The 25,554-nt window shown below is 42.7% G+C and overlaps 2 protein-coding genes across 3 annotated transcripts in view; one reads left to right on the top strand and one right to left on the bottom strand.

The window, feature by feature from the left end:
- nup93 (nucleoporin 93) overlaps window positions 1–5,574 on the bottom strand; it is a 39,823-nt gene extending 34,249 nt beyond the window's left edge. For both annotated transcript variants that reach the window (XM_035417731.1, XM_035417732.1), the window contains exons 1-4: window positions 5,317–5,574; window positions 5,108–5,173; window positions 4,106–4,741; window positions 3,119–3,310 (exon numbers count right to left, since the gene is read on the bottom strand). In XM_035417731.1, coding sequence (XP_035273622.1) covers window positions 3,119–3,297 — 179 coding nt within the window. In that variant the 5' untranslated portion in view covers window positions 3,298–3,310; window positions 4,106–4,741; window positions 5,108–5,173; window positions 5,317–5,574. The remainder of the gene's footprint in view (window positions 1–3,118; window positions 3,311–4,105; window positions 4,742–5,107; window positions 5,174–5,316) is intronic.
- Window positions 5,575–6,232: 658 nt separating this feature from the next.
- Window positions 6,233–25,484, top strand: bbs2 (Bardet-Biedl syndrome 2). Its single transcript, XM_035417734.1, has 18 exons — window positions 6,233–7,301; window positions 9,115–9,243; window positions 10,660–10,887; window positions 11,511–11,636; window positions 11,940–12,002; window positions 13,056–13,133; window positions 13,287–13,391; window positions 14,269–14,355; window positions 15,055–15,190; window positions 15,707–15,846; window positions 16,209–16,353; window positions 17,050–17,221; window positions 17,787–17,916; window positions 18,689–18,808; window positions 21,785–21,922; window positions 22,659–22,771; window positions 23,341–23,489; window positions 24,862–25,484. Exons 2-18 carry the CDS (start codon window positions 9,127–9,129, stop codon window positions 24,966–24,968), a joined length of 2,154 nt encoding a protein of 717 aa, XP_035273625.1. The 5' UTR covers window positions 6,233–7,301; window positions 9,115–9,126; the 3' UTR covers window positions 24,969–25,484.
- The last annotated feature ends 70 nt before the right edge of the window (window positions 25,485–25,554 follow it).

Raw genomic sequence — 25,554 nt, 5'->3', positions numbered from 1 at the left:
ATTCAGAGCAACTTACAATGAAAGAGACCGTAAGTACATCCTCATGTATTATGTGAACAAAGCCAAATCTGGCTAGCAACATTCCCAGACTAGGGAGTGCAAGCGCTTTTGTTTTCCAAAATAATTTTTTAACAGGTTATTTTTGAACCTAAGCATTATTGCAAGTATACCAAATGTATAAACCAAAAATAAAAATAAAAACATTGCTCTGTGCATTGCAACAGCTTCTGTCACAATAGCATTGTGAAAGATAACGAACTAGGCCTATATCCAACTGATGTAGACGGATTCATTGACTGACTGATAAGGTTACTTATTGGACTTATCACTTATCAGACTGAAGTTACAATACTTGCAAGCTATAGCAAGAAGTGTTGATAGTCTGCTTGGGCCTATCTTGGCGACTATAATTAAGATGCCATAAAGTAGGAATGAACCATGCAACGCTGGTTCAACAGTCCACTCTTAAATTAATGGCATCATTTAAAATATTGCTTAATGGCATAACTAAATGACCTGAATAATCTACTCATGTTGCTCTTTGAAGTGTGCATGCATAGGCCCTGCAGACTTATTCTGAATGATTTCATGACAGTTCACATTGGCTTGCATTCATTTTTGGATGTCAAAGAAACCCTGCGTGTGCTATTTTCTGTTCCAACCAATCTCTTTATTAAAACACTGCTTAAGCCCCTAAAATTGTGCCAAAATATATTATGACCAGTAACATGCTCAGCATTAATAAGTTCACCGATTTTAGCTGTAGGGCTATCAATTAAGCCATACAAAATGGAACATCTTTCAAATGGGACCACTCGGCACTGAATTTCACAGAAAATTAAAGCACCAACTTAGTCCAAGAACCAATCTGACTGGCTAAAAATCCATATGTTCATATGAAATATTAATTATGTATGTTTCAGACATACCATGGCATTAAGAGAGTAGAACATCCCTCAGAATAAAATGTCAAATTAAAAAAAGGAATTCTAATTAAGGTTGGAAAGAAAACCAGCATACAGAGTGGTTTCTCCAGGACCAGGGCTGGAAACCCTGAATGTAATCTATTGATTTGCACTTGTCTGAGGTTCTGGTTAGCCTCACTACCCATCAGAATACCGAACTTGGGAGAGTGCGCTTGAAGTGACACAGGAGCACACAGCATCCTGTTACTGCACATAATACATGCCAGTGCTGTTCCACTGACATTCTAATGCCTGGTCAGCCAGTACATACCAGTGCTGTTCCACTGACATTCTAATGCCTGGTCAGCCAGTACATACCAGCGCTGTTCCACAGACATTCTAATGCCTGGTCAGCTAGTACATACCAGTGCTGTTCCACAGACATTCTAATGCCTGGTCAGCCAGTACATACCAGTGCTTTTCCACAGACATTTCTGGACTTTGGCAGCAATTACGTCGCACCCTCTTGTCCCTGCACTTTTGGTCGTCTGAACCGCTTGACACTCTTTGGGCATATTTCAGCACAAATTTAAGGGGCAAAGGGGCACAATCACCAGTGTTTCCCACAGGCTGAGCGTTCATTTGTGGCGGGCGAGTCCGTGTACGTGCTCGGGGGCGGAGTTGTTTGTGCTGATAATTAAATTGCACAGACAGAGTTCACATTTTGAGTCCGGGCAATTTATTTATATATATATATATATATTGTGTGTTAGGGCACTTTTATTATTTTATTTTACTGTGGCTGCGTCTCCAGATGAAAATGAAAGCTGTACGGCACTTTTCGCAAGAAGTTGTACCGACAACACAGAGAATGAGCAGAATGCAAAAGAAACCCAAAATAAAACTATTTTTGCAGTAATGGTCTCAGTAACAGAAAAACCTTTATGCTATCAGGATGATTTGGATGATAATATAATCACATACAAATTCTAAACATAAGTTAAAGTCTTTAAAGTGCCTGATATCCAAAATGCCCTCATTTCCAAACACAATGATTTTCATCTATTTCAATTAGAGTAAGTAGGCCTAACTGTTAACTGTAACTGTTACTAACTAATGCTATGGTAACCTATCTATTGTGCAGTTTCTCCCTCCTCCTCCTCTAGTCTAATTTTTTTGAAAGAAGAATTTTTATATAGGCTACTCATCTGTCAGGAGAGAAAAGTTAACATTTTCATAAGAAAACTCTAGCTATCTAACCTAACGCAAGCTGGGTGAAAGCTGATGCTAAATGCTAGCTAGGTAACATTAATCCAAATAATGTTGATAACCTTGCAGTCTCGGTTAGGGCAGAGGACACGTTCTTTTGAAGAAACAATACATGACAACGGCTAAATTTTACCGATTTTGAAAAGCTTGACATATTTTGTTACCTGGCACAGATAAAGTTGCAAGACTGCCCTTCTAATTATATTTGTTTTCAGTCACTGATCTGTCCTCCCCGCCAGCTACGAGAGGGAGGGGGCAGGGCCAGCTCACACAGCAAAATGAGAGTCGGCTGTATGTCACTTTGACATTTAAAAGAAAAAATAACAAATACAAAAGTATAGTGTGTTGCCTATAGAAATAAGCAGCTAAATACCAAAAAATCTTTTTGGGTAAGCGGAACTCTATTTGGGTGGGCCGCCCAAATCTATTCATGGTATGGGAAACACTGAGTCACTGACATTTCACGTTTACCTTTAGCAGATACTCCTAACCTGAGCAACTCACGCAATTTATAATATTTACACTGAGATTGACTTAAAATTACATTGGCCCCTCTGAGACACCTCTCGGGGGACAAGCAAATGGGCTAGCAGGCCCTTGGCTTGACCTGGCTGGCCTGACCTTGGAAATGCAGCTATCAGGTATTGCTGACCAATGTTTCTTGTGTAAAATCAGCTGTCAGGGCATAACTGATGGATTTTCAGAGATGACCATCTTCATGCTGACAGTCAGCTAGATATGTAGTGAAACAAACAGATTTTACATGGGTGTACATTAATTCTTAATGATTTTCCAGGAAAGTCACAAAGCTCAGAGGATCCCTTTCCCTCTTCCACTAGAAGATGTGTAAGAGAACTGGCACCTAACCTCGTAATAGTGGGTTGCAAAATTACAGTTAGAATATGGTGGCGACGTTATTTCATACATCATAGCCTGGTACTCACGCTTTGACGTCAGCAGTGTCTTGTGACGTGCGGGTGAGGGTGCGGGAGCGCAGCCTCTCGCCAGCTTGCTGGATCTCCTGTAGGTTTCTTTCCACATGAGGCAGCTCAGAGATTGCCTCGGTCTCCGCCGCGAGCTGCTCTGCCTGCTGCAGCAGCTCTCCGAACCCCTCCGCGTCCATAGCGTGCACCTGACTGAATTAAATCCCGATATCCTTACGTCAGTTCCTTCAAAAAACCAACTGTCTGAATGTAATTATAAGATCCAACAGATTCCATAAGAAATGTCTTACTCCAGCAACCGATACGCCAGCTAGACAAAGCAGCAAAATTTTGTTTAGCAACCAATAAATAAAGCTAACTAAGGTATCTATGAACAAGCGACTGTCAAAGCATTAGCTGTATAAACTGGGCGAAATTGGCAAGCTAGCTAAAGTATGGATAATTTTGAAGTTTTGATGGCAGTTGCATACTTAGCAAATAGCCAGCTAAAAAAACAAACAGCAAACCCGAAGCGTTCATGACATGCTTGCGATCTTTAGACACAGGAACGAATAGCTAAAACGGACACTTCTCTGATCTAAAGGCAGGTATTTCACACAGTTAAGTTAGGCGTATCGATATGATCACAAATATGGAGCCCATTTAATAAGAATGTTCTTAACTGAACATTATAACGCGGATATAACAATCGAAAGCAATGGAGTTCTAGAGCATTAATTCGGAATTTTGGAAGGACCATTAAACGTATTCGTCTAAGGATTAACTTGCGCGATGTTACGATTGTTCATTGTCCATTTTTGGTTGTGAAACGGAAAGCTGCTGTTAACATCTTTTTCGCAAATTGAAACTAATAGCAAGTAGCGGCTAACTACACGCTGAATTTAGTGTGCCAAGACAAGTTGCCCTATGGAGCAGCAGTAGGCCGAGACAGACGAACAAGCTGCCGTATTCAAGACATGGAAGCCACTATTACATGCAAGAACGTACCTCAAGGTTTTGTACGATGTGTGAAGATTCGGTATTGTGATCCAAATGTAATTATTTTGATCGTTTAGACCTCATTTACTGGCGCCTTCTTTCGGTTTTCACAACCAACCATTCAACACACATTACTCCCGGCTCTTGTTCAACTCAACGCTCATTGGACAGCCATAGATCTCCCATAAGCCTCCGCGCCTTGTAAAACTTTATTTAGATTGACAGTGCAAACAAACTGATTTCGAATGTGCGTCACATTAGCCCATTTCACACAGGCTCTCATTCATTTCAGTGTTCCATTATAGAAAGGTGTGATGTGTTGAAATCAATTACGCATTTAAATAAAGTTCCTTAACTCAGTTCAGTTCATGTTAGACAATTTTACTGACAAATATTCAGAAAATACAAGCTCTGCATGGATGACAAAACAGTTTTCATTGTTACAAAATGTATTTTCAGTTCACACATACAATAAACCCAACACAAATGATGGATCAATCGACTTCATGTTCAGGCAGGAATGAAAATAATCTGACAATGGCCATCATCATCTTCACTGACAGCAGCTCGTGTCGCAGGTTTTGCCTTTGCAGACGCATCCGGAGGCGCACTTGCTGCAGGTACTAGGGCAGCAAGAACAGCAGCCTGAAAAAAAAGGAGAAAATGGTTTAATCTCCTGGCCATTAGATGCCATAAACATACATCGGTGAAACGTACGCCACCTTTAACAAAGATTTACTTCATTTTAAAGTTTCAGTCGCTACATTTCAAACAAACTGGTTTTATTGATCGCTTTGGATTTAACGGTAATTAAATACTGGGAACACCTGCCACCTGTGATCACAATTCATGGTCAGGCATTCACGTTGTTAGGCGAGGAAGGCAAATCACAAGTAAAACTGCGGTTTCATTCACACTACAAGCCATTATGTGGCCAGGGAACAAAATAAGCATATGAAATGCTAGATATGCATTTATGAAGAGTGTTTTCGAAAAATACCACCCACTTACTTTTCTTACACGTAGTGCACTTGCAACCCGTGCACTTACAGTTGTCACCGCAGCTGCAAGTTCCAGCTAAAATCAAACAGACAAAACAAACATTGGAATTAAAGTCAAATAGTGACCATATTTATATATAGCCTATCAACCATTAGATATACAATAGCGCAAAACACACTCTCCATATGTTTCGGAAATAAAAAATACTATATACTTACTCTTAGCGCAGGCACAAGGATCCATATTTTCAGATTCCCTTCTTTTTCCTTGACGAATGTGAACAGAAGTATTGTCAGTTAGACTGCTGCCTGTACGCTTGCCGGAGCGATGGTTTTATAGCGTCACTAGCCAGACAGACCGCGTGCAAAAGCGACACTCCCCGTAAACATTGTCTACAAAGAGGAAGCAAGCCTGCACACGGCCTTCCCAAAATCACGCTGATAACAACAGTGTGCAAAACCATTTCCCACAATGAGAAGCCGCCAAAGACATAGAGAATAGTTGTTTACGGACTTACGTAACCACAATAAACATGCCAATCTTTATTTCACACTGCTCCACGGGGCAAGCACTAAAGGAAATCTTTTCGCGAAGAACATTACGTAATTGATCGAAGGATGGAACAAACTATGAATACATTCATTGCGCGTTGTTATAATTGTTTTTTTAACCGAGAATAGACTATAATGCCATTTATATTGTTGGAAACCGAGCGAACTGGATTATTGTGTGTTTGTCAACACTGGCTATATGTTTTAGCAAATAGGTTATCTTAAATATGTTATTGTTTTAAACAAATCGTTGTAATACAACTTCTTAGTAAATTTGTTTGTAAATGGAATCACTCGTCATATCAATAGGAATGGAGTAGGAAGGGAGTGTAAATCTTGACATGCTTAAAAAAACGGAACAGCGCATAATTTGCATAAAACTAACAGTTAATCGATAAATGTGTATTGTCTGTCTCTGTCCAGTAAACGTTCTTATAAATTTCAGTGAGTAAACGTAATTTCAGCAAAATCTGGCAGCCGGCCGCAACAAACTATGCACACGGCACTCCGTCCACTCCGTGTGTACAGTCTCTGGTGTAAACATTGTTGCACTCAAGAAACGAGAAGGCGCGCAGACCAAGTCCACGCATCTGCACAACAGTCAATGGTCTGCACTCGGTACAGACTCGACCACAAAAAACCCAGTGAAAAAAGTTTGCACCCGGCGATAGTGAACGTGTGGCGTCCAGAACGGGAGTAATTTTCCGTCACCTAAGGCTCCTATTATTGCGTGTTCTTCTCATGACTGTGCTAGCCTACCTCGTGGGTGGTCAATTATCAATACTTGTTTAAATTGGGGAAAGAAAATGCACTGTCATTATGACGATTACAAAGTAATCCCTTAAACTAGCTGTAAATCCCCTACACCTACGTAAGACCTATGTTTTGGCAGTCGCTTCTGAAAAACGGAGGTAGATTACGTCCGTAACTGAACGTTATATAGAACATCAATGTATGCAACTTTTAGATTAAGATGACGATAATATAGTGATTATGTTTTGTTTTATAAACTGGAAGCTATCAGCATTTTGGAGCTTCTACTGTGACCGTACTAAAAATCTGAAAAGTATTTTAGGTTAATTTGCAATAAACAATTTTATTTATTCAGTTTAAAAGCGAAACAGAATTTACCAGTCCTTTCATTTTACTATACGTTGATGCTGAAATTATGGGAATATGCCTATGCAATTATCAGATAAAGCCCGTTGCAATAAATAGCCTACCGATTCTGTACCTTAGAGTAGCCTAAATAATATGTAGAGACAGCCACGCAAATAGAAACCTTATAACCTCTTGTATATCGATGACAGAAACCTGAGAAGCATACTCAGAGCTCCGGAGGCGCTATTTAAGAAGTAAAACGTGGTTAAATCTCTATGGTAGCTAGATGCCTCTGTAACTCTACGCAGGCGGTTACAAATATCATATATTGTTAGAATGTAAAAGTAATATGGGTGGTATTAAAAAGTCTACGAATACCAGAGAAGTTCTAATAGCTGTGTTTGAAAAGCGAATCCCTCTCCAAGACCTGACTGCTTATTTGTGTATGTGACGTCATCGGTGGTAAGGGACCGTACGCTGCTCACTCTTGTGCTAAGCTTGGCTGAAACGGAACCCGGAGAAGACCGAATTCTTTTAAAATCAGAAAACAGGTGAGAACGTGTTATAATGTGCATATTAGTTTTTTTTGAAAAATGCAATACATTTGTGCGTTGATCAGTATAATAGAGGAAGCTCAAGTGAAAAGAGCGACAACTTCCCACAATCAACATTAGACTATCCTAGTCTACAGTGATGCTTTTTAAACTATTCTATCTATGTTGGATTGGATAGCGATTCTATATGACAAGAATCAAAGATCAACATGCCATTTAAATCACCCATAAATACGTTATTAAGGACAATTCAGTAATTTTTAGAGCTGCTTTTCCAGTACTTTTAACGGAGGGGGTGAAAAATAAAGAGCAAACAACACTAGATGTAGCTAGCTAGCCAGCTACATAGATTAAAAGGCTTTGACAACCTGCTGTGCGTTGCTAGGTAACGGACGATAGCGCGAGAGACAGAACTCGGGCAAAGCCGTTTAAAACAACTAAGCTCTTGGAAAGACCCACAGAAAGATCACAGTATGTGAATGTGAACTTGCTATGAGATGAAGCAGTACAGAACCAGCTTTAGCGATAGTCAGCTAACGTTATATTATGTTACGCTGTTAGATAAAGAGCTATCTAAAGCTAGCTACTTAATATTAGCTTCCTAGCTGGCCATTTACAAGCGGTTTTGCATGTTCGCTGGTTCACTTAAAAGGCCTTTCTGATCACAGGTTACATTAGTCTAGCTAAATTATTGTTTCTAGGGTGAATGACTGTTGTCGCTCATCTCGCCTCTTTGCATAGCTCATTAATTTTTCTTGCTTCACATATTAACGTTTTAGTAGTATTATGGTGTAATTCAACATTTTATTTGTAGAAATATGTAGTTTTTGTTAGTATAATGCATTTTGAGTTCAGGTTTTATTTGACATGTACAACAAGTACATGCAACGTTAGTCTACAATGGAATTCTGACTCCAGCTCTTCCTGCCAAATACAAAGATTACCTCCGAACATTATTTAGGCATTTTAAGAAATCTCCTACTCAATTAACATATTTTGAATGCATTGTCCCCTGCCATGATGCAATATTAAACTCAATTCATCATGGCGAAAATAAATATCTTGGTCTACTACTGCAAAGGTTACACTCAGAGGGTCCCACATCAATTTCAGAACATTCCACAGAGCCATAAAACATAGAATTGTCTACATCAATGAAACATTGAAACACAATAATCTTGTCAATAGAGTGGTGTTATGCATAGACTGATTCAATGCCCTAATGAACAGTGACTACTTTATTTAAAGATGCAGGTGGACTAAGTAACAGTACCATCTGACACTGAGACTGCACCAGTTTAGTTTCTGCTGGGGTACAGGGTCATAGGAAAGGCTCAACACCAGCACAACATTAGCTGTTGTACAGAGAACAATATCAAAGCAAAAATATAATTTGAATAAACTGGCTTGAATACAAAGAAAGAGGATAAATAATGATTATTGCCCTGGGTGAGCACGCATATTCAGATTGGAGAACATGTTTTTGGAATCAGTGAACAAATTACATTAATCCATTTACACAAAAGGATTAGCTAGGAAAACAGGAAATATGTATGCAAAGACCTGGTGTCATGTGTATACATTTATTTAGAAGTTTTCAAAACTTCCCTTCAAGATCCAAAAAACACATTTGAACAAACAAGTCTAAATGAGCTCCCAACATCAGCTGCAGTGATATTGACAGTTACGACAGCTAGCAGATGCACACACACACACACACACACACACAGACACTGTCACTGATAGAATACCTTACACACGCACACACAGACAGACACTGTCACTGATAGAATACCTTTCTTCTCCTCAGGGACAAGCCAGCATGCTGGTGCCAATCTTCACTCTCAAGTTGAACCACAAAATAAACCCACGTATGGTGACTGTGGGCAAGTTTGACGGGGTGCATCCGTGCCTCACAGCAGCCACACAAGCGGGGAAGGTACAGTACACTCATCCTCCACTTTTCTGTGCGGGGGTGGGGTGGGGGTACAGTTCTGCCAGATTAGCAATTGTGTCTCCAGACCCAGAGACATTAGTGGCATCCGTCTGCAATCACTTTTCCCCTTGCATTCAATGTATTTGTTGCTACAGAATAACAGTGTATACTTACTTTTTCAAACTTATCAACAGGTATATAATATAAATTCCTTTTGATTTAAAGTATATCACCTATAAACTTGTGAGCTGGAGGTCTGCTATGTCTCGTGTGTTCTGAATGAATATTCACTTAAAATATTCTCTTCTGATTGGCAGCCCAGTCAACAGCTGCACCACTGATTGTTTAAAATGTAAATTCCATGTTAATCACACAGCAACATGGTTTCCAGAATAGCCAATACCCAATCCTCCTTTAGAGGGTAGTGTAAGAACTTTTCAAGACTGAAAAAAAAAAAAACTAATAAAAATGAATCTCATCTGAATAAATGTATCATATTTGATTTCTTTGGTTCTTTATGTATAATATTACATTTTAAAATGAGTGTTTTTACTGTCCAGGGAATTTTTTTCATTTATTAGCAGTGATGTTGGCCTTGGAATGCTTCTCTGCTGGCTGACCTTTCAATGTCCCTCAATACAACTTTGTTTGGCAACTAAAGAGAAGGTCTCCAGAAGATGTCCTTACTTTATGGTTTCAGCTAATACATTTTGAGAAAGCTGTTCATAAGTCTGGGAATTACTGTTTTGGATAATAATTTCCCTGTCTCTAATCTGTTTCTATTCTATCCTACTCTCTCGCTTACCTACTGCATGTTATGGCTGACAAAAATGTCTGGTGACAATTGTGTTCATAACTGAGAGCAAATGAGCAAAGGGTGAGCAATCAAAAGTAGTGGGTGATTCACCCGCTCAGTCAGCGTTTATCATTTCTTAAGGTTAGAAAGAGAATCCCTCTCTGCTGTTTGGGGTTGTGGTTGCACACTTAACTCGAGCGCATGGCCATCCCTCATTCTGGGACGTATGTGATGCTGGGCACTTATCTTGTGAATGTGGTCACTTGGTTTGATGTTTAGGCATTGCGAAGCAAAGCAAGACTGATCAGGATTGCCCAAGCTAGCAAAAAAAAAAAAAATGAAGTTCAACAGACATCATTTGCAGATCTTCACCTCCTAGCAGTCAGAAGGAACTTGTCTTTATATTTTATTTTATTCTCTTCTTTGAGCCAAAGACAAATTTCCATTTTAACTAAAATGGGCAATATAGTTTGATTCAGCCAAACTAGGCAGGCTCAGCATATGGTTGATAAGCAAGGCTATTTTAGCCTTGGACAGTATACATCTTGCTATCTAAGAAATCATTGATTTTCGCTGTAATGGCTTCAGTTGTAAATGTAACGGTGGCGGATGCGTTCGTCCAGGTGTTCATCCACAATCCGCACGGGCGTGGCCAGCGGAAGGCGGCACACCGGCTGAGCCAGAGCGCGCAGGACTCGGACATCTCCCTGCTCAACATCAACCAGGCCGTCAGCTGCCTTACGGCCGGAACGCTGGGGCCCGCCACCACCGGCGACTCGCTGCTCGTGGGCTCCCAGACCAACCTGCTGGCCTACGACGTGCACGACAACTCCGACATCTTCTACAGGGAGGTGCGTGCGGGGCTGGGGTCAAAGGTCAAGACAGGGGTCAGAGGTTAGGGGTCGGGCTTAGGATTAGAGAAGGGCAGGCTGATATTAGGCTTTGATCTGTTATCGATGGCTTGGAGTGGAGTGGCATATAGACAAGGTCTTGAGGGGCGTGGTTATGCTGGGGGTGAGGTTGTGGTCAGAGCCAGACGAGGAGTGAGGAAGAGGAGTGTGGTAGGTTGAGGGATGTTGGGAGTCATTTGATCTATGATATGGTACTACAAATGTTTTCAATTAAATGAATGTCAATTGTAGATAGCTGAACACATTGTTACTGTACTTATGCTTTTGGTTTTGTACTCAAGAGTTTAAATCGGTCATCCTGATTCCTGGTCCCACAGAGTCACATGGTCGGCTGGCTTTCACTATTACTCAGTGTTTAATTGATCATTCAAACCAAATGACCTCATTTGAATAGACCTCATTTAATATATTAATAATATATTAATATTAATTTCAATTTCAACAAAAGAGTAGAATCTGCAGTTATCCAGGACCTGGATTGCGGACCACTAGATTAAACCATTGAAGTTTGAACTGATAGGCCAAGAAAGTAAAACAAAGTGTAATCACCCTGCCTGTTGCAGGTTACAGATGGGGCCAACGCCATTGTGTTGGGTAAGCTGGGAGATATCCCTTCTCCCCTGGCCATCATCGGGGGAAACTGCGCCCTACAAGGGTTCGACTACGAGGGAAACGACCAGTTCTGGACGGTGAGTTCACGGACATTCCGGGGTCCCCTCTCTGCAGATGAGGTGTCTTTTCACCTCACAACACCACTGCACCCACACTGCTCAGTAAGAGCAGGATGGCGTTGCGACATCATCGGGAGAAACTGCCTAAAAGTGTTTGAGTATGGGTTTGTGTTTGTTTTGAATAAGTGCAATAGTAGGGCTGTGCTATGGCAAGTGCCCAAAGGCCCTTTTGGACTGATGGTAATCACGTTCTGAAAAAAAGTTTTCGGTCTTTTAACTTTGTACTTCTTTTGTATATTCATTTGTTATTTATTTTGAAAGGTTACTGGGGACAACGTGCGATCTTTGGTGCTCTGTGACTTCACTGGTGATGGGAAAAATGAGGTTTGTCATATTTATTATCCTTTATTTAACCAGGAAGGTCCTGTGCAAATGTTAACACGCACATGCACACGTGTACTCACTCAAAACAGAAATTTTGTACACTACACGGACAAAGGTTTGTGGATAACCCTTCTAATTAGTGGGTTTGTCTACTTCAGCAACATCTGTTAACTGGTGCATAAAATCAAGCATGCAGCCATGCCATCTCCATAGACAAACATTGGCAGTAGAATGTACGTCTTAATGCTACTGCATACATTGACATTTCAGAGAATTGTGTGCTTCCAACTTGGTGGCAACAGTTTGGGGAAGGGCCTTTCTTGTTTCAGCATGACAATGCCCCTGAGCACAAAGCAAGGTCCATAAATAAATGGTTTTCTGAGTTTGGTGTGGAAGAATTTGACTGGCCTGCACAGAACCCTGATCTCAACCCCAATGAACACCTTTGGGATGAATTGGAACGCTACCCTGAGAGCCAGGCCTTATAGCCCAAAATCAGTGCCTGACCTCACTAATGCTCTTGTGGCTGAAAGGAAGCAAATCCCCACAGCCATATTTCAAAATCTAGTGGAAAGTGGAAAGCCTTCCCAGAAGAGGGGAGGCTGTTGTTGCAGAAAAGGGAGGATCAACTCCATGTTCCTGGCCATGGTTTTGGAATGAGATGTTCAACAACCACATATGAGTGTGGTGTTTGGGTGTCCATATACTTTTGGCCACGTGGTGTAATTGGTCTTTTAAATGTGAAATAGCAAATTAAATGTGTAGTGCAGTTGCTGCTTTCTGAAATATGAAGCAAAGCAAAATCTTCAACATACAGGTTACGAATTCTGCTGGTATTTACATGCCCATTTTGGTAGTAAGTTATATGCAGAGGGAAATGTGACTGTAAAAAATAACTCCTGACTCATCAGGCTCATGGTACATAACATTACGCAAACAACTCTAAATTTCAAGGTAACAGCAATGAATGCATCAATGAGTGCACACATACAAATATAAATACGAGAAATCTGTGAGAACTGAGATGTCATATGAGTGGACTTGTTCTTGTAGCTTCTCGTTGGATCAGAAGACTTTGACATCCGTGTCTTCAGAGAGGATGAGCTTGTGTCAGAGATGGCTGAGAATGAGGTACTGTACTCTGTACACTGGCTGCTTCCAAATAATGTTCTTACAATGTCTGAACAGCTTGGTACCATTGGTGCAGTGTAGCAAAAACACAGAGAATGTGATATGTGGCGCTGACTACTTCCTTCCTTCCTTCCTACTACCTCTGTCTCACAGACTGTGACCTCTCTCTGCCACATGCACGGCAGTAGATTTGGGTACGCTTTGGCCAACGGCACAGTGGGAGTGTATGATCGCACTGCCCGCTACTGGCGGATAAAGGTACTGCTGGTTTGACCTCTTCACCCCACTACATAAATAAAGCATAGCTCTTTCTCACTCAGGTTTTTTGTGTGTCGATAGTGCAGTTTCAAGGGGTTTTTTTTTTTTTAAACAATTGTTTCAAGTTTTTGATTGTTTTTCAGTTAAATGAAGGATACAAGCGTATTTTTATGTATAAATGTGAATAAACACTATACAATACTCACATGTAAAACCTCTGGACATTTATGCAGTCTAATTTCGCAGTACAAACTTTGTTTTGGATTTACTTGTTTAGTGGCTTTAGACCACAAACGTTACAAATGCCCCCCTGCCAACCACTGTACACAATGTACCACTGCCAGGTCATCACAGCCTTATGTAAATATTTGAAATACTCTTCATTGCACAAAAGACTGTCTGGGTCAACAGACAGTTTTTGTGGTGCTTTGTCTAATTTCAATACTATGTACTTTTATCATTACTACTCCTGGTTTCATACCTGCTTGGTTGACCGTAGTCAGACCGCAACTCCACGGTTCATATTTCATATGATGTACTGTGGCTGGAGTAGAATGTGGTCAGAGAGCATTCATGTTTGTTCTATGATGTAATCCTGGATGTACACTGTGCCTTTAACGTGCAGGAGGTTTCAGAGGAGCAGTATACTGTGCATACGTTCCGTGACCTCAGGAGTTTAGAATGTGTGGTCTGCAGTTTAGCTGAGGTAGACTTCCTGGATTTTTTTTGGCGCGGCACGTTCGGGTCCCTAGGCTTGCAGGAGTACAGGAGTACCGCTGCTTGTGTTTCTCGTCATTGTATGAGAAACTTGTGTAAGTTTTTTGGGGGGGGGGCACGGGTTTGTCACTAATGCGGGTCTTCTCGCATGCTTCTGCAGTCGAAGAACCACGCAATGAGCATCCACGCTTTTGACCTGAACGCTGACGGAGTTGTGGAGCTCATCACCGGGTGGTCCAATGGGAAGGTACGGCACTACTTCCAGTATTCAGCCCTGCCATTGGCCCTGAGCCAGCCCACCCACCGCCCCCCAGAGACATGGCTCTACAGCAGGGATCTCACAGAGAGGAAATTTTCAGCCCTTCATTAGTAGCCCAAAGCAGATGGAGTTGCATACAATATTCCACATAACGTCATAAGACTATACAAACAATTACCAGTAAATTACAGAACAGAGCCAGATACATAATTTATATGAAAAAGAATGTTGCGTTATTGAAAGTAAAACAAGAGGTGGAAAATCCAAGGGTCAGAAAGTAAAAGTTCTGCCATGTGTTTCTTGCACCCATGAACTCAGACAGCTGATTTCACCTATTAGTTCAACCTCCTGGCTGAAGAACTGCGCTAATTAGCAAATCCAGGTGTTTGGAACTAAATACTGGGGAGGACTTTTACTTTCTGAACATGGATTTTATACCTCTGACTAAAACACAGTTGGGAAATACAATATTTCAAAGGATATATAGTACTACATTCTTCAAATTCCTAGGCTGTCCTTTTCAAGTATTTCCAGAAATTTCAGTGTGCATGCACATGCAAAAAGACTAGCATTGGAATCTGGCCAGGGCCAGATTTTTTGTGTAGCATTGTTCTATAAATGCTACACAAAAGATTGTATTGGGAACTTAGTGGCTGTTGCCGTGGCATTGCCGACCTCCTGTTCCAGATCGACGCCCGTAGCGACCGCACTGGTGAGGTCATTTTCAAAGACAACTTCTCAGCGTCGGTGGCCGGGGTGGTGGAAGGAGACTACCGCATGGACGGCCAGGTGCAGCTCATCTGCGCGTCTGTGGATGGAGAAGGTGAGGAGGGAGCCGCACCTGTTACTGCTCACATGACCACACCTGTTACCTCACACACAACACTCCCAGGGTCAATGCAAGTGGATTAGTGTGTAATGGTGCTGTTAGTCTCTCAGTGCTAGTGAAATACTGTATAATAGTGATGTCGTTTTTCAGTGTTAGTGTATTAGTGTGTAATGGCAGTGTTGTCTCTCAGTGTTAGTGTATTAGTGTGTAATGGTGCTGTTGGCTCTCAGTGTTAGTGTATTAGTGTGTAATGGTGCTGTTGGCTCTCAGTGTTAGTGTATTAGTGTGTAATGGCAGTGTTGTCTCTCAGTGTTAGTGTATTAGTGTGTAATGGCAGTGTTGTCTATCAGTGTTGGTGTATTAGTGTGTAATGGCAGTGTTGTCTCTCAGTGTTAGTGTATTAGTGTGTAATGGCAGTGTTGTCTCTCAGTGTTAGTGTATTAGTGTGTAATGGCAGTGTTGTCTCTCAGTGTTAGTGTATTAGTGTGTAATGGTGCTGTTCTCTCTCAGTACGGGGTTACCTCCCAGCCAGTAAGGAGATGAAGGGGAACCTGATGGACACCAGTGTGGAACAGGACCTGATCCGGGAGCTAAGCCAGCGCAAGCAGAACCTTCTGCTGGAACTACGCAACTACGAGGAGAATGCCAAGGTAACCACACCTACACCAACCATACATACTCTACGTACATGTACACACATAAATATCATACACAAAACACACACAAACCATACAGTACATATGTACATGTACACACATGCACATACATACAGTACACATACGCACACTGACACAAACACACACACACACACACACACACACACACACTCAAACCATGTACACAGATTCGTACACCATGTATACAGATGCAATGTACACATGAAACCATTCAAACTCATGCAGACAAACACACACACACACACACACACACACACACAGCCATATAAGAACAGACACACACTATACACATAACCACAACCACTCACAGAAGATGACTCTGTCCTTTCCCCCAGGCCACGTCTGGATCTCTGTCCTCAGAGGGTGACACGCAGATGGGCGTCATCCCCGCCAACACCCAGCTGCAGACGGCCCTCTCAGTCAAAGCGGCCACGGAGAGCCAGAAGGCCCACATCGAGCTCAACATCTCCACCCCCAACGGTAACACCCCCCCCCCCCCAAATGCCTGTTAACAGCTGGCGCACTCTCTGTGACCTTCAGACCGTATATGCTTCTTACGCCTTCAAAGTGACTCTTCGTCATTACACTTCAGGACAACAGGGGGCAGTGCACACCGGTTATGAACTGTCGACATTTAAGAAGAGTTAAGAAGGAAGTAGTGATGGGAGAATGAGGTATAGTGACACCTAAAATGGCTGTTTGATTATCTGTTGGCCGCTGACATGTTTTGAATTGCTGTGTTTTGTTGTGAAGAGCACAACCCTTTGAGTGGTTGAGACATGTCAGTGGCCAACAGAGAATCATAAGGCCACCATTGAGTGCCCCGTTTTGGTGTCACGACACCTCATTGTTCCATTGCTATTTAGCTTACAGAAGTGTGGTTATTAGCATCGAACCTCCCACGTCTTTTCAGTCAGCCAATCATAGACGACACGACACTATTGCCGAACCTCAAATGCGGACAGCGTGCACTGTCATTAAAAAAACGTTTATATGACTTTACATCACGTTCACATCACTGTTCATGTGCGTCACTTTCTGCAGAACGCATGAAGGGTTCCGCGTGTAGGCCCTACAGATTCATTATTAAAGTAACATCGAGCTGTAGAGTCTCAGTCCTGTCTGTGTGACATTCAGAGGATACTCCTGCCCTGACTTACCCCCAACTCCCCCCAGAGACCATCATCCGGGCGGTGCTGATTTTCGCCGAGGGGATCTTCGAGGGAGAGAGTCACGTGGTGCACCCCAGCGCCCAGAACCTGTCTGGCTGTGTGCGGGTTCCCATAGTTCCCCCCAAGGACATCCCCGTCGACCTGCACATCAAAGCCTTCGTCGGTGGAAAGAGCAGGTAAATGGTGTCCGGGTCTGTGCTGCCCCCTAGAGGTTGACAGGAGGAACGAGCAGAAAGTCCACAGAGGAAGACATGCATAAACCCTGAATAAGGAAAAAATACGGAAAAGAGAGCGAGAACGCGTAAGATACACGCAGAGAGGAAAAGAGAGAGAAAGACGATGATCAAGGTGGTCTTTTTAAAAAGAGAAATCAAAGTTCGAAGAGGGGAATGGAAGCAATTACAAGATAGCCATCCAATAACACTTTATTAGGAGGGATTATTACTAATGGCTTGTTCGGCCTGAAGCCAGTAAAGCAGATGGTACTCCAATCTGGCACTTGGCAGCCAGTCACACTTCTGCTTTTCATTCGTCCCCTCCAATCAGGGACTGATTTAGACCTGTGACACCAGGTGGGTGGAATCTCTGGCCAATCAGTGACATTTCTACTCTAGCATTGATGTTGGCCTCCAGGGTCAGATCTGCAGCAGATTTCTCCCTGTGCAGGAAGGTGTGTTTTTGACTGTTTTATAAGACCGTGCAGTAAGGAGCAGACTGCCCTGCCCCTCCTCTTCTTCCCAGCACACAGTTCCATGTGTTTGAGATCACGCGCCAGCTGCCCCGGTTCTCCATGTATGAGCTGAGCCCCAGCCCCGCAGCAGCCCCGCCCACAGGAAGGGTCACCTTCAACATCAACGACCGACCGCAGAGAGTGAGGAGACACACACACACGCTGACATATGCACACACACACACAGACATATGTACGCTCGCGCACACATGCACACACAAACAGACATATGCATACACACACACACACAGACATAGGAACACATGCACACACACACTGACATATGCACACATGCACACACACACTGATGTTTACACACACATACACACTCTGACATATGCACACGCACACTGAAATATGCACGCATGCACATGCACGCACGCACACCCACACTGACATATGCACACACACACACAAACATCTGCACACACGCGCAGACAGACATATGTAAACATGTGCGCACGCACATACACAAAGCACCTCACTAAATCATTACATTCATTACCACTAGGTCCAGTAACATGGAATCTTTGAATGAAAGTCCACAGCAGAGATTGGTGGCAGTGAGTGACTTACTTAAGATGTTGCCCGAGCACTTACAGCTTCCAATTTTGGCAAATCAGCCATGCACTTTCACACCCTCCAACCAATTATTTTGAATTCCAGATACTAATGTTATTAAATAAAGATAGATTATATTAACTGCTGTTTTATTATATAATGGAGCAGTACATGACATCCCACATGTTCCTAATCTGAATATTGATACTGAGAATATTGACTTATTTTGGGTCCTGCATACCCAACCAGATGTGTTATTTGGAATTGTTGAATGTTCTGAGTAATAATGGAGTGTTGTAAATAAGTGTAAACGTGATGCTCCTGTGTACCCCCCCTGTCTCTGCTCTCTCAGGTGGTCATGTGGCTGAACCAGAACTTCCTGCTCCCTGAGGGAACGGACACCCCGGATGTGTGCTTCACCTCCCTGCGCCAGGGGGGGCTACTGCGCATCAGCATGCAGTCTAACGGAGAGGTACAGGCTATCTGCATGCTTGTTTGGGTGGACAGAGAGCTGTGTGTGTGTGTGTGTGTGTGTGTGTGTGTGTGTGTACGCAGAGAGCTGTGTGTGTGTTTGTGTGTGTGCATGCACGCACATGTCTGTGTCCAAAGAGCTATGTGTATGTTCAGCAAACTGTATGTGTGTGCTGTGAGCTCTACCTGTGTGTGTGTGTGTGTGTGTATGTGTGTACAGAGAGCTGTGTGTGCGTGTGTGTGTTTGTTTGTGTGTGTATGTGCACGCACATGCATGTCTGTGTCCAGGAAGTTATATTTATGTTCAGCAAACTGTGTATGTGTGCATTGAGCTCTACTTGTGTGTGTGTGTGTGTGTGTGTGTGTTTGTGTGTGTTTGTGTGTGTGTGTGTGTGTGTGTTTGTGTGTGTGTACAGAGAGCTGTGTGTGCGTGTGTGTTTGTTTGTGTGTGCATGTCTGTGTCCAGGAAGCTATATTTATGTTCAGCAAACTGTGTATGTGTGCATTGAGCTCTACTTGTGTGTGTGTGTGTGTGTTTGTTTCTGTAAGCCAGTCTGTCTGCGATATGGACTTGTGGACATTTACCAGATACCAGATTCCATCCTGCAAAAACTGCTGAATTTTAACATGTGATGTGTGATAACTAGGGCCACCAGTTTGTCTCCCTTTGTTTTCTCACATTGGTACTTCAGTCCTCTGCTGGCTGGAGGCTGCAGTAGTCTCTTTGTCAAGCCACTTCTCAAACAATTATCCCGTTTGCACTACAGTACCTTAGTAATCTAAGTCAATAAAGTAATTGCCACTAATTAAGCTCAGACAATGACTGACGGCGATGTTTACTAGGAACACTCAAGTTAAATTCAGTTAGTTTACATACTGTTGCATGTCCACAGTAGTATTTAAAAATGTTGTACAGGGCAAATTAGGTTTTGTTAGAAGCAGTGGGAAATGCCCAAATTAAAAATGAGAGCAGTTATATAACATTTTACTTGCACAAAAAAGTAAAAATAAAGTCCTAATTCAATTAATTAACTAATCATGGTCTTGCATCAAGACCTTGAGTAGAATCAGGTGCCTTAGTGTTGGGCTAAGACAAAAACCTGCTTTATATGGATGCATTTTGCGTTTTACTGCATCGATACTCAATCCTGGTCCTGGAGAGCCACAGGGTCTGATGGTTTTTGTTTTTTTCCTTAATATCAGTGACTGATTCAGACCCAAGAAGCCAGGTGACCTGAATTAACTGTGTAATCAACTGCTTTAACTGCTGTGCTACTCAACATCTGAGTAACAACGAAAGCCAGCAGACCCTGGGGCTCTCCATGGACCACTGGCTCAAAGACCTGCTTTTCGCTGCATTTAAACTTCCACCCGTGTTCACTTTCCTTCCTGACTCTCCCCATATTAGATAAATGAATTTTTAAAAAATAAATGTCTCAATTAGAGACTCAATTGTATGATCGCTTGACTGTGCTGTTGGAGTGCCGGTGGGGACGCCTGGAGGATAACCATTGAAATACAAGTTTAAATCTAAGTAGGTCACATGGTGGAGACACGCTGGTGGCCCTAGTCATAACAAATCATTGTGTAATGGTAATCCTGGCTGAAATTTCCAGTTTTGCTATGTTAATATGTAGTTACCAAGGAATTGTCAAAGTGTACATAAATAATTTTGGGGAAGACTATGCGATTTCAAAGAACAAACTCGTTGACATTGCATCCCAAATACTCATTTTATACTCATCAAGATTTTCCTTTTCACCATCAACCTCTTGGAATGAAAAGCTGTGCAAAATGCTCTGTGAGAAAGAGAAGGCAAAGTGAGAACATGCCCCATGTTGTAAATTTCAATTACTACCATTCTCTACACTAACTGCTTTGAAGTAAATGCAAACTTGCCTGGAAGTGCAAGGGAAGGCTTGTTATTAAATTAAGGAAATGACATCATCTAAGTGCTCTCTGAAGTTGGTTGTTTAGCCACTTACAAACTCTTCTGAAAAACAAATGGTCAGCAACAAGTACATTTAGTTATGTTCCTCAAATTCTAGCCTTTGCCACTGCTTTTATTTAGGAAGGAACTTGTGATTTATGGACCCATATGACCTGCAGCTGCGGCACAGTTCAAACTCTGCTCTCAAGTCAATAGGAGGTCCTTTCTTATGCATGAGTTCATATATCAATTAAAAGAGCAATTCATACACTTAGTGCAAGGTTCACATGTTTAAATCCCACTCCAATTTGGTATGTCTAATTTGCAAAATATATACAAGCATGCTCATACATACACTTGCTGCCAGCTTGGGAGAGTTAAGGTAATCTGTGGTTCTCTTTCAAAACACACGCCTGCCTGCCAGCTGCTTATCTTCACTCTGCTGCACACGTGCAGAGCAGGGGCGGAGGAGACGCCTTCATGCGCGTGTGCCTGGACGGCCAGCAGGAGTCGCTCGAGCAGTGAACAATGCTACGTATCTCTACCGACGCTACTCCTCCCATATCCCTGAGCAACGTGAAGCCAATTTCGCGGCTCTCCTGTGGAGCTGGCGGTCGCATTTGGCATTGGCACGGGTTCCGATTCGACCCGAGACCGTGGCGCTCACTCTTTCACCTGCGCTTTTACCGAGGGAGCTACCCCAGGTTCACTTATTTTTCTAATTTTTACACATATGTTTAAGCACCAATAAGTAATAAAAACAAGACCTCTGGTATACCTTAATCTTCAACCCTTAACAGCTAAGGTTGTTTCTATGACTGTGATTGACTTAAACAATGACTTTAAATGTTGGCTGGTGTGCAGGGAACCAAAATGGCTCCCCTGCATTGCAAATGTAGGGGTCTGCATATCAGTGAGAGCATGTCAGATGATGAAAGGCCCCCCCTCCCCCCAACATGCAGTCCTTTAAGGTCCTTGAAAGAAATAAAGAAAGCATTATAATGCGGTGTGATTAATTTACATTAACTTCCCGTCCTGTCCAATCAGATCACGTTAAAGACCGATGACATTGACCTTGCGGGGGACCTGATCCAATCTCTGGCCTCCTTCCTGGCCATCGATGACCTGCAGGCAGAGGCCGACTTCCCGGCCTATTTTGAAGAGGTGCGGGCGACTCTGACCGAGGTGGGTTGCGACGGACATGTACCTGCTCCTGTAAGATGTGACAACTAAAAAACGTATTTTTCAATTATTAAGTTGCCTTTTGTTTGAATTCGGTGAAGAACAGGCCATTTTTAAGTCCAGCACAACTGAACAAGTTGACAAGTTGACTTCAGAAGCACCAAGTTCTCCCATACACAGTATGGGGTTTATAATGCAGTAGTTTTTTATTTTTATCACATCATCTTAATTTAGTGACAAGGTAAACAAGATTACCCCTGATAAATGTTCGTTTTTACCTTTAATTCTCTTCAAGATATATTCTCTTCCTAGTCCCATGCTCTGTTGTGTTCATTTTCTATTTACTAAATCCATGCATCTGCATGTTTGAGGACTAGCGCAAGCCCCACCCGTAGGGTAATAACTAAGATGGGGAAAGGCAATTCCATTCAGGGCAAGCAAGTGTGTATGTGGGTTTTTGTTTACCGCTCGTTACCCTGGATCAATTAGTAAATTAGTATTATACACCAATGCCAAGTTTTTTGTGGATTTGGCCCCTGGAAAATGCTTCACAGAGGGGCCCATAAACAATTATAAAACAATTTCTGACTTCATCAGTACATTTAATGTCAGATCACATAAATGGATAAAGCATTTGGGGTGATTGAATATTAATATTGATGAAAGCTAAGAGCGGGAGTTGGCATGAAATCCAGACCCAGATTTGGGCCTGAATCCAGCGCTGCGCTGCCGTTGCCAGGTGGACGAATTTCACTCGGTCCATCAGAAGCTGACGGCGGCCATGGCCGACCACTCCAACCACATCCGCAACATGCTGGTGCAGGCGGAGGACGCGCGGCTGATGGGCGACATGTGAGTGACCCCTGACCCCTTGACCCCCTGACCTCCCCAGCCCCAGGTCAGGTTAACATTTGGATGACTGAGATCACAAACCCATATACAATTTGCTGCGTTCCAAACCAGCTATAGTTTCTTTATTGAAGTATTCGGGCAGCCGAATGACTGGGTGTTGCAGTGAACTAATACCCCCGTTCACACAGAAAAACCAGGATTGACACAGGATATTGAACACAGGCATGCTTTACGCTCATAAATGTGCTTTATGAGTGAATACTAGAAATTTGAACCAGCTGTTCAATTTGACCACATATCTGGCAATGTGTGAACATTGTAGTACACACTTATGTAGAGTGCACTTATTGGATAAGTGCGTTCTCCATAGTGTGCCGTTGGACCCAGGTTAATCTGGTTCACTTACTCTTGGTACGTGCATAATCTGGGTAAGCACATAAACTCAGTACACTTCTGACCATATGAAATTTATGAAGGATGATGTGTCTCACTTCATCATAAGGGAATCTTCATAGGTTTGCATGATAAATGATCATTTTCCCCTCTCCCCTGTGTGTGGCCCCACTCAGGATGACCATGAAGAAGCGCTACATTGAGCTGTATGACCTGAACAGGGACCTGATAAACGAGTACAAGATCCGCTCCAACAATCACAACGCCCTCGTCACCTGCCTCAAGTCTGTCAACCAGGCCATCCAAAGAGCAGGGCGGCTACGAGGTAAGGGCGCTGCTGGGGGCGCTACGCTCACCTTCACATTTAGGTCAGTGGTTCTCAAACTCGGTCCTGGGGGACCCCTGTGTATGCTGGTTTTCGTTCCAACCTCAACAGCAGTCCCAGAATTTGAATTTTTCTTAATTAGGTGCTTTTCATGTTTTAGAGCTGGGGTCCCCAGCCTTATCCAGAAAGGGCCAGTGTGGGTGCACACACCTGATTCTACTAATCAAGGTGCTTAACAACGACTCTAGTGGTTTATTAGTAGAATCAGGTGTGTGCAACTGTGTTGCAGTTGAGGTTGGAATGAAAACCAGCATACACAGTGGTCCCCCAGGACTGAGTTTGAGAACCATTGATTTAGGTGTACACCTAGGCAGCAGATGCTCATTTTAAATGTGCACATATAAAGACAGGAAGTGTGCCAAGTCATCAGACATGCATCCGGTAGTAATAGTCAGTACGTAAACTGACAGCATAATAGTAAGTGCCGCTGTAGATGCAAGTGGAAGAGGATATAGTGCTTTAAGATTGAGATTAGGATTATATTGTTGACCGTGCTGTGTTATCTGTCCTGTGTGCATAGTGTGCTACTTGGTCTATTGTAATTATTTATGTCTTTGTAATTGTTGTTTCCCTGTCTGGATTAATAAAGTAATAAATCAAGTAGCAAGTGGGTTTGAGAATATTGTGTTAGATGCACATGGTAATCTCAAATAAATGCTCAGATTTATGTGTTGTTTCAGCCAAGATGCAGTATAAACGGGTGTTTTTTCAGTCTGTGGCAGAAACTAGACAGTGACGGCTCCTTTTTTTTATGTGAAACAATATTTACTGCTGAGTATTTACTGAAGCAATTAAGATAAAGTACTTTGCTCAGAGTCAAAATGGCAGTGCCCCACTTGGGACTCGTACCTGCAGGCTCTTGAGTTACAAGCTCAATTCACTAATCATAATAATGCTACCCTACTGACCTCTCTGCTCAAAGCCAAATTCAAACCTCAGCTGTGCCTGCAAACCTTCAGAGATAGAAAAGATCTTTGTAAAGAAAAGGAGTCTGGATTGGTGCCATTTTTATGGCTGCTCACTACGCTACGGCTGCATTCTTCAGGATGTGCTGAGCCTGTGTGTGTTTCCCTTTAAGGGGAACATAAACATACTCGCTCACTCTTCCCTGTTAGGAGGTTGTTACAGTGTCACAGCATAACATAGTGGCATATATGGTATCCAGGGCATGTGTTTAACTGTGTGTGTGTGTGCATGCATGCATGTGTGTGCGTGCGGGCGAGTGTGTGTGTGTGTGTGTGTATCGGTGGTGTGTGCGCCCACTATTGGTCACAGCTGCCGAGGTCACGCTCACCTTGTCTTTGCTTTTCAGTGGGCAAGCCGAAGAACCAGGTGATCACTGCGTGCCGAGATGCCATCAAAAGCAACAACGTCAACGCTCTCTTCAAAGTCATGAGGGCAGGGACCGCGTTCTCCTGAGGAAGACCGCCCACTGAGAGGCCAAAAATCCAGGGGGGTGGGGGGAGGGCAGGAGGGGAACCTCAGCAATCCCACACACCCCTGGCCCCTGAGATAAGAACAAAACCCATGGTGGGGAGGAGGGGGGCACTAGGTCTGGAGTTTTTGCAAAGACAGTGAAACATTCCATAAGGCAGGATAAGGGATATTTCTGTGGCATTCCTCGTACAAATATGAACGATTTCTCAAGGCACCAGCCTTTAATGGACTGCCCCGCCTCTTCTCCCCCACCCCCAAAAGGGTCATTGTGACTTAAGTGACACATAGAAGTGTGACTGAGAGAAAATATCTGTCAAAAGATGGCAAATGTGTTTTTGTAGCCAAAGAAAAATATTTTCAATGTTTACTTAAAAATCCTTGAGGGTACTAGTTGTATACCGTGCTTTGCTCTAGCTCTCGAAGAGGCAGTGGACTTCACACTGTGTCCTGTGTTTATATATATAAATTTAATGTTAAATTAAAATTATACAGTGTAAACTTTGAGCCTTGGGGTTCATTCCAGTTTGAAAGAATGAATTGTTTTATGTAAGACAATAAGGGGGAACAT

Source organism: Anguilla anguilla, chromosome 5, assembly GCF_013347855.1.
Source record: "Anguilla anguilla isolate fAngAng1 chromosome 5, fAngAng1.pri, whole genome shotgun sequence".
In the NCBI taxonomy this organism is placed as follows: domain Eukaryota; kingdom Metazoa; phylum Chordata; class Actinopteri; order Anguilliformes; family Anguillidae; genus Anguilla; species Anguilla anguilla.
Note: the sequence above shows the minus strand (reverse complement) of the source record. Positions and strands in the feature narration are given on the sequence as shown.

What these genes read in the sequence shown, in the direction of transcription:
- bbs2 (XM_035417734.1), top strand. Translation starts at nt 9,127, where the DNA reads ATGCTGGTGCCAATCTTCACTCTCAAGTTGAACCACAAAATAAACCCA. An exon ending in CCCGCTACTGGCGGATAAAG is followed by an intron (nt 13,392 to 14,268) that starts GTACTGCTGGTT and finishes ATGCTTCTGCAG; the next exon opens with TCGAAGAACCACGCAATGAG. An exon ending in TTCGTCGGTGGAAAGAGCAG is followed by an intron (nt 17,222 to 17,786) that starts GTAAATGGTGTC and finishes TCTTCTTCCCAG; the next exon opens with CACACAGTTCCATGTGTTTG.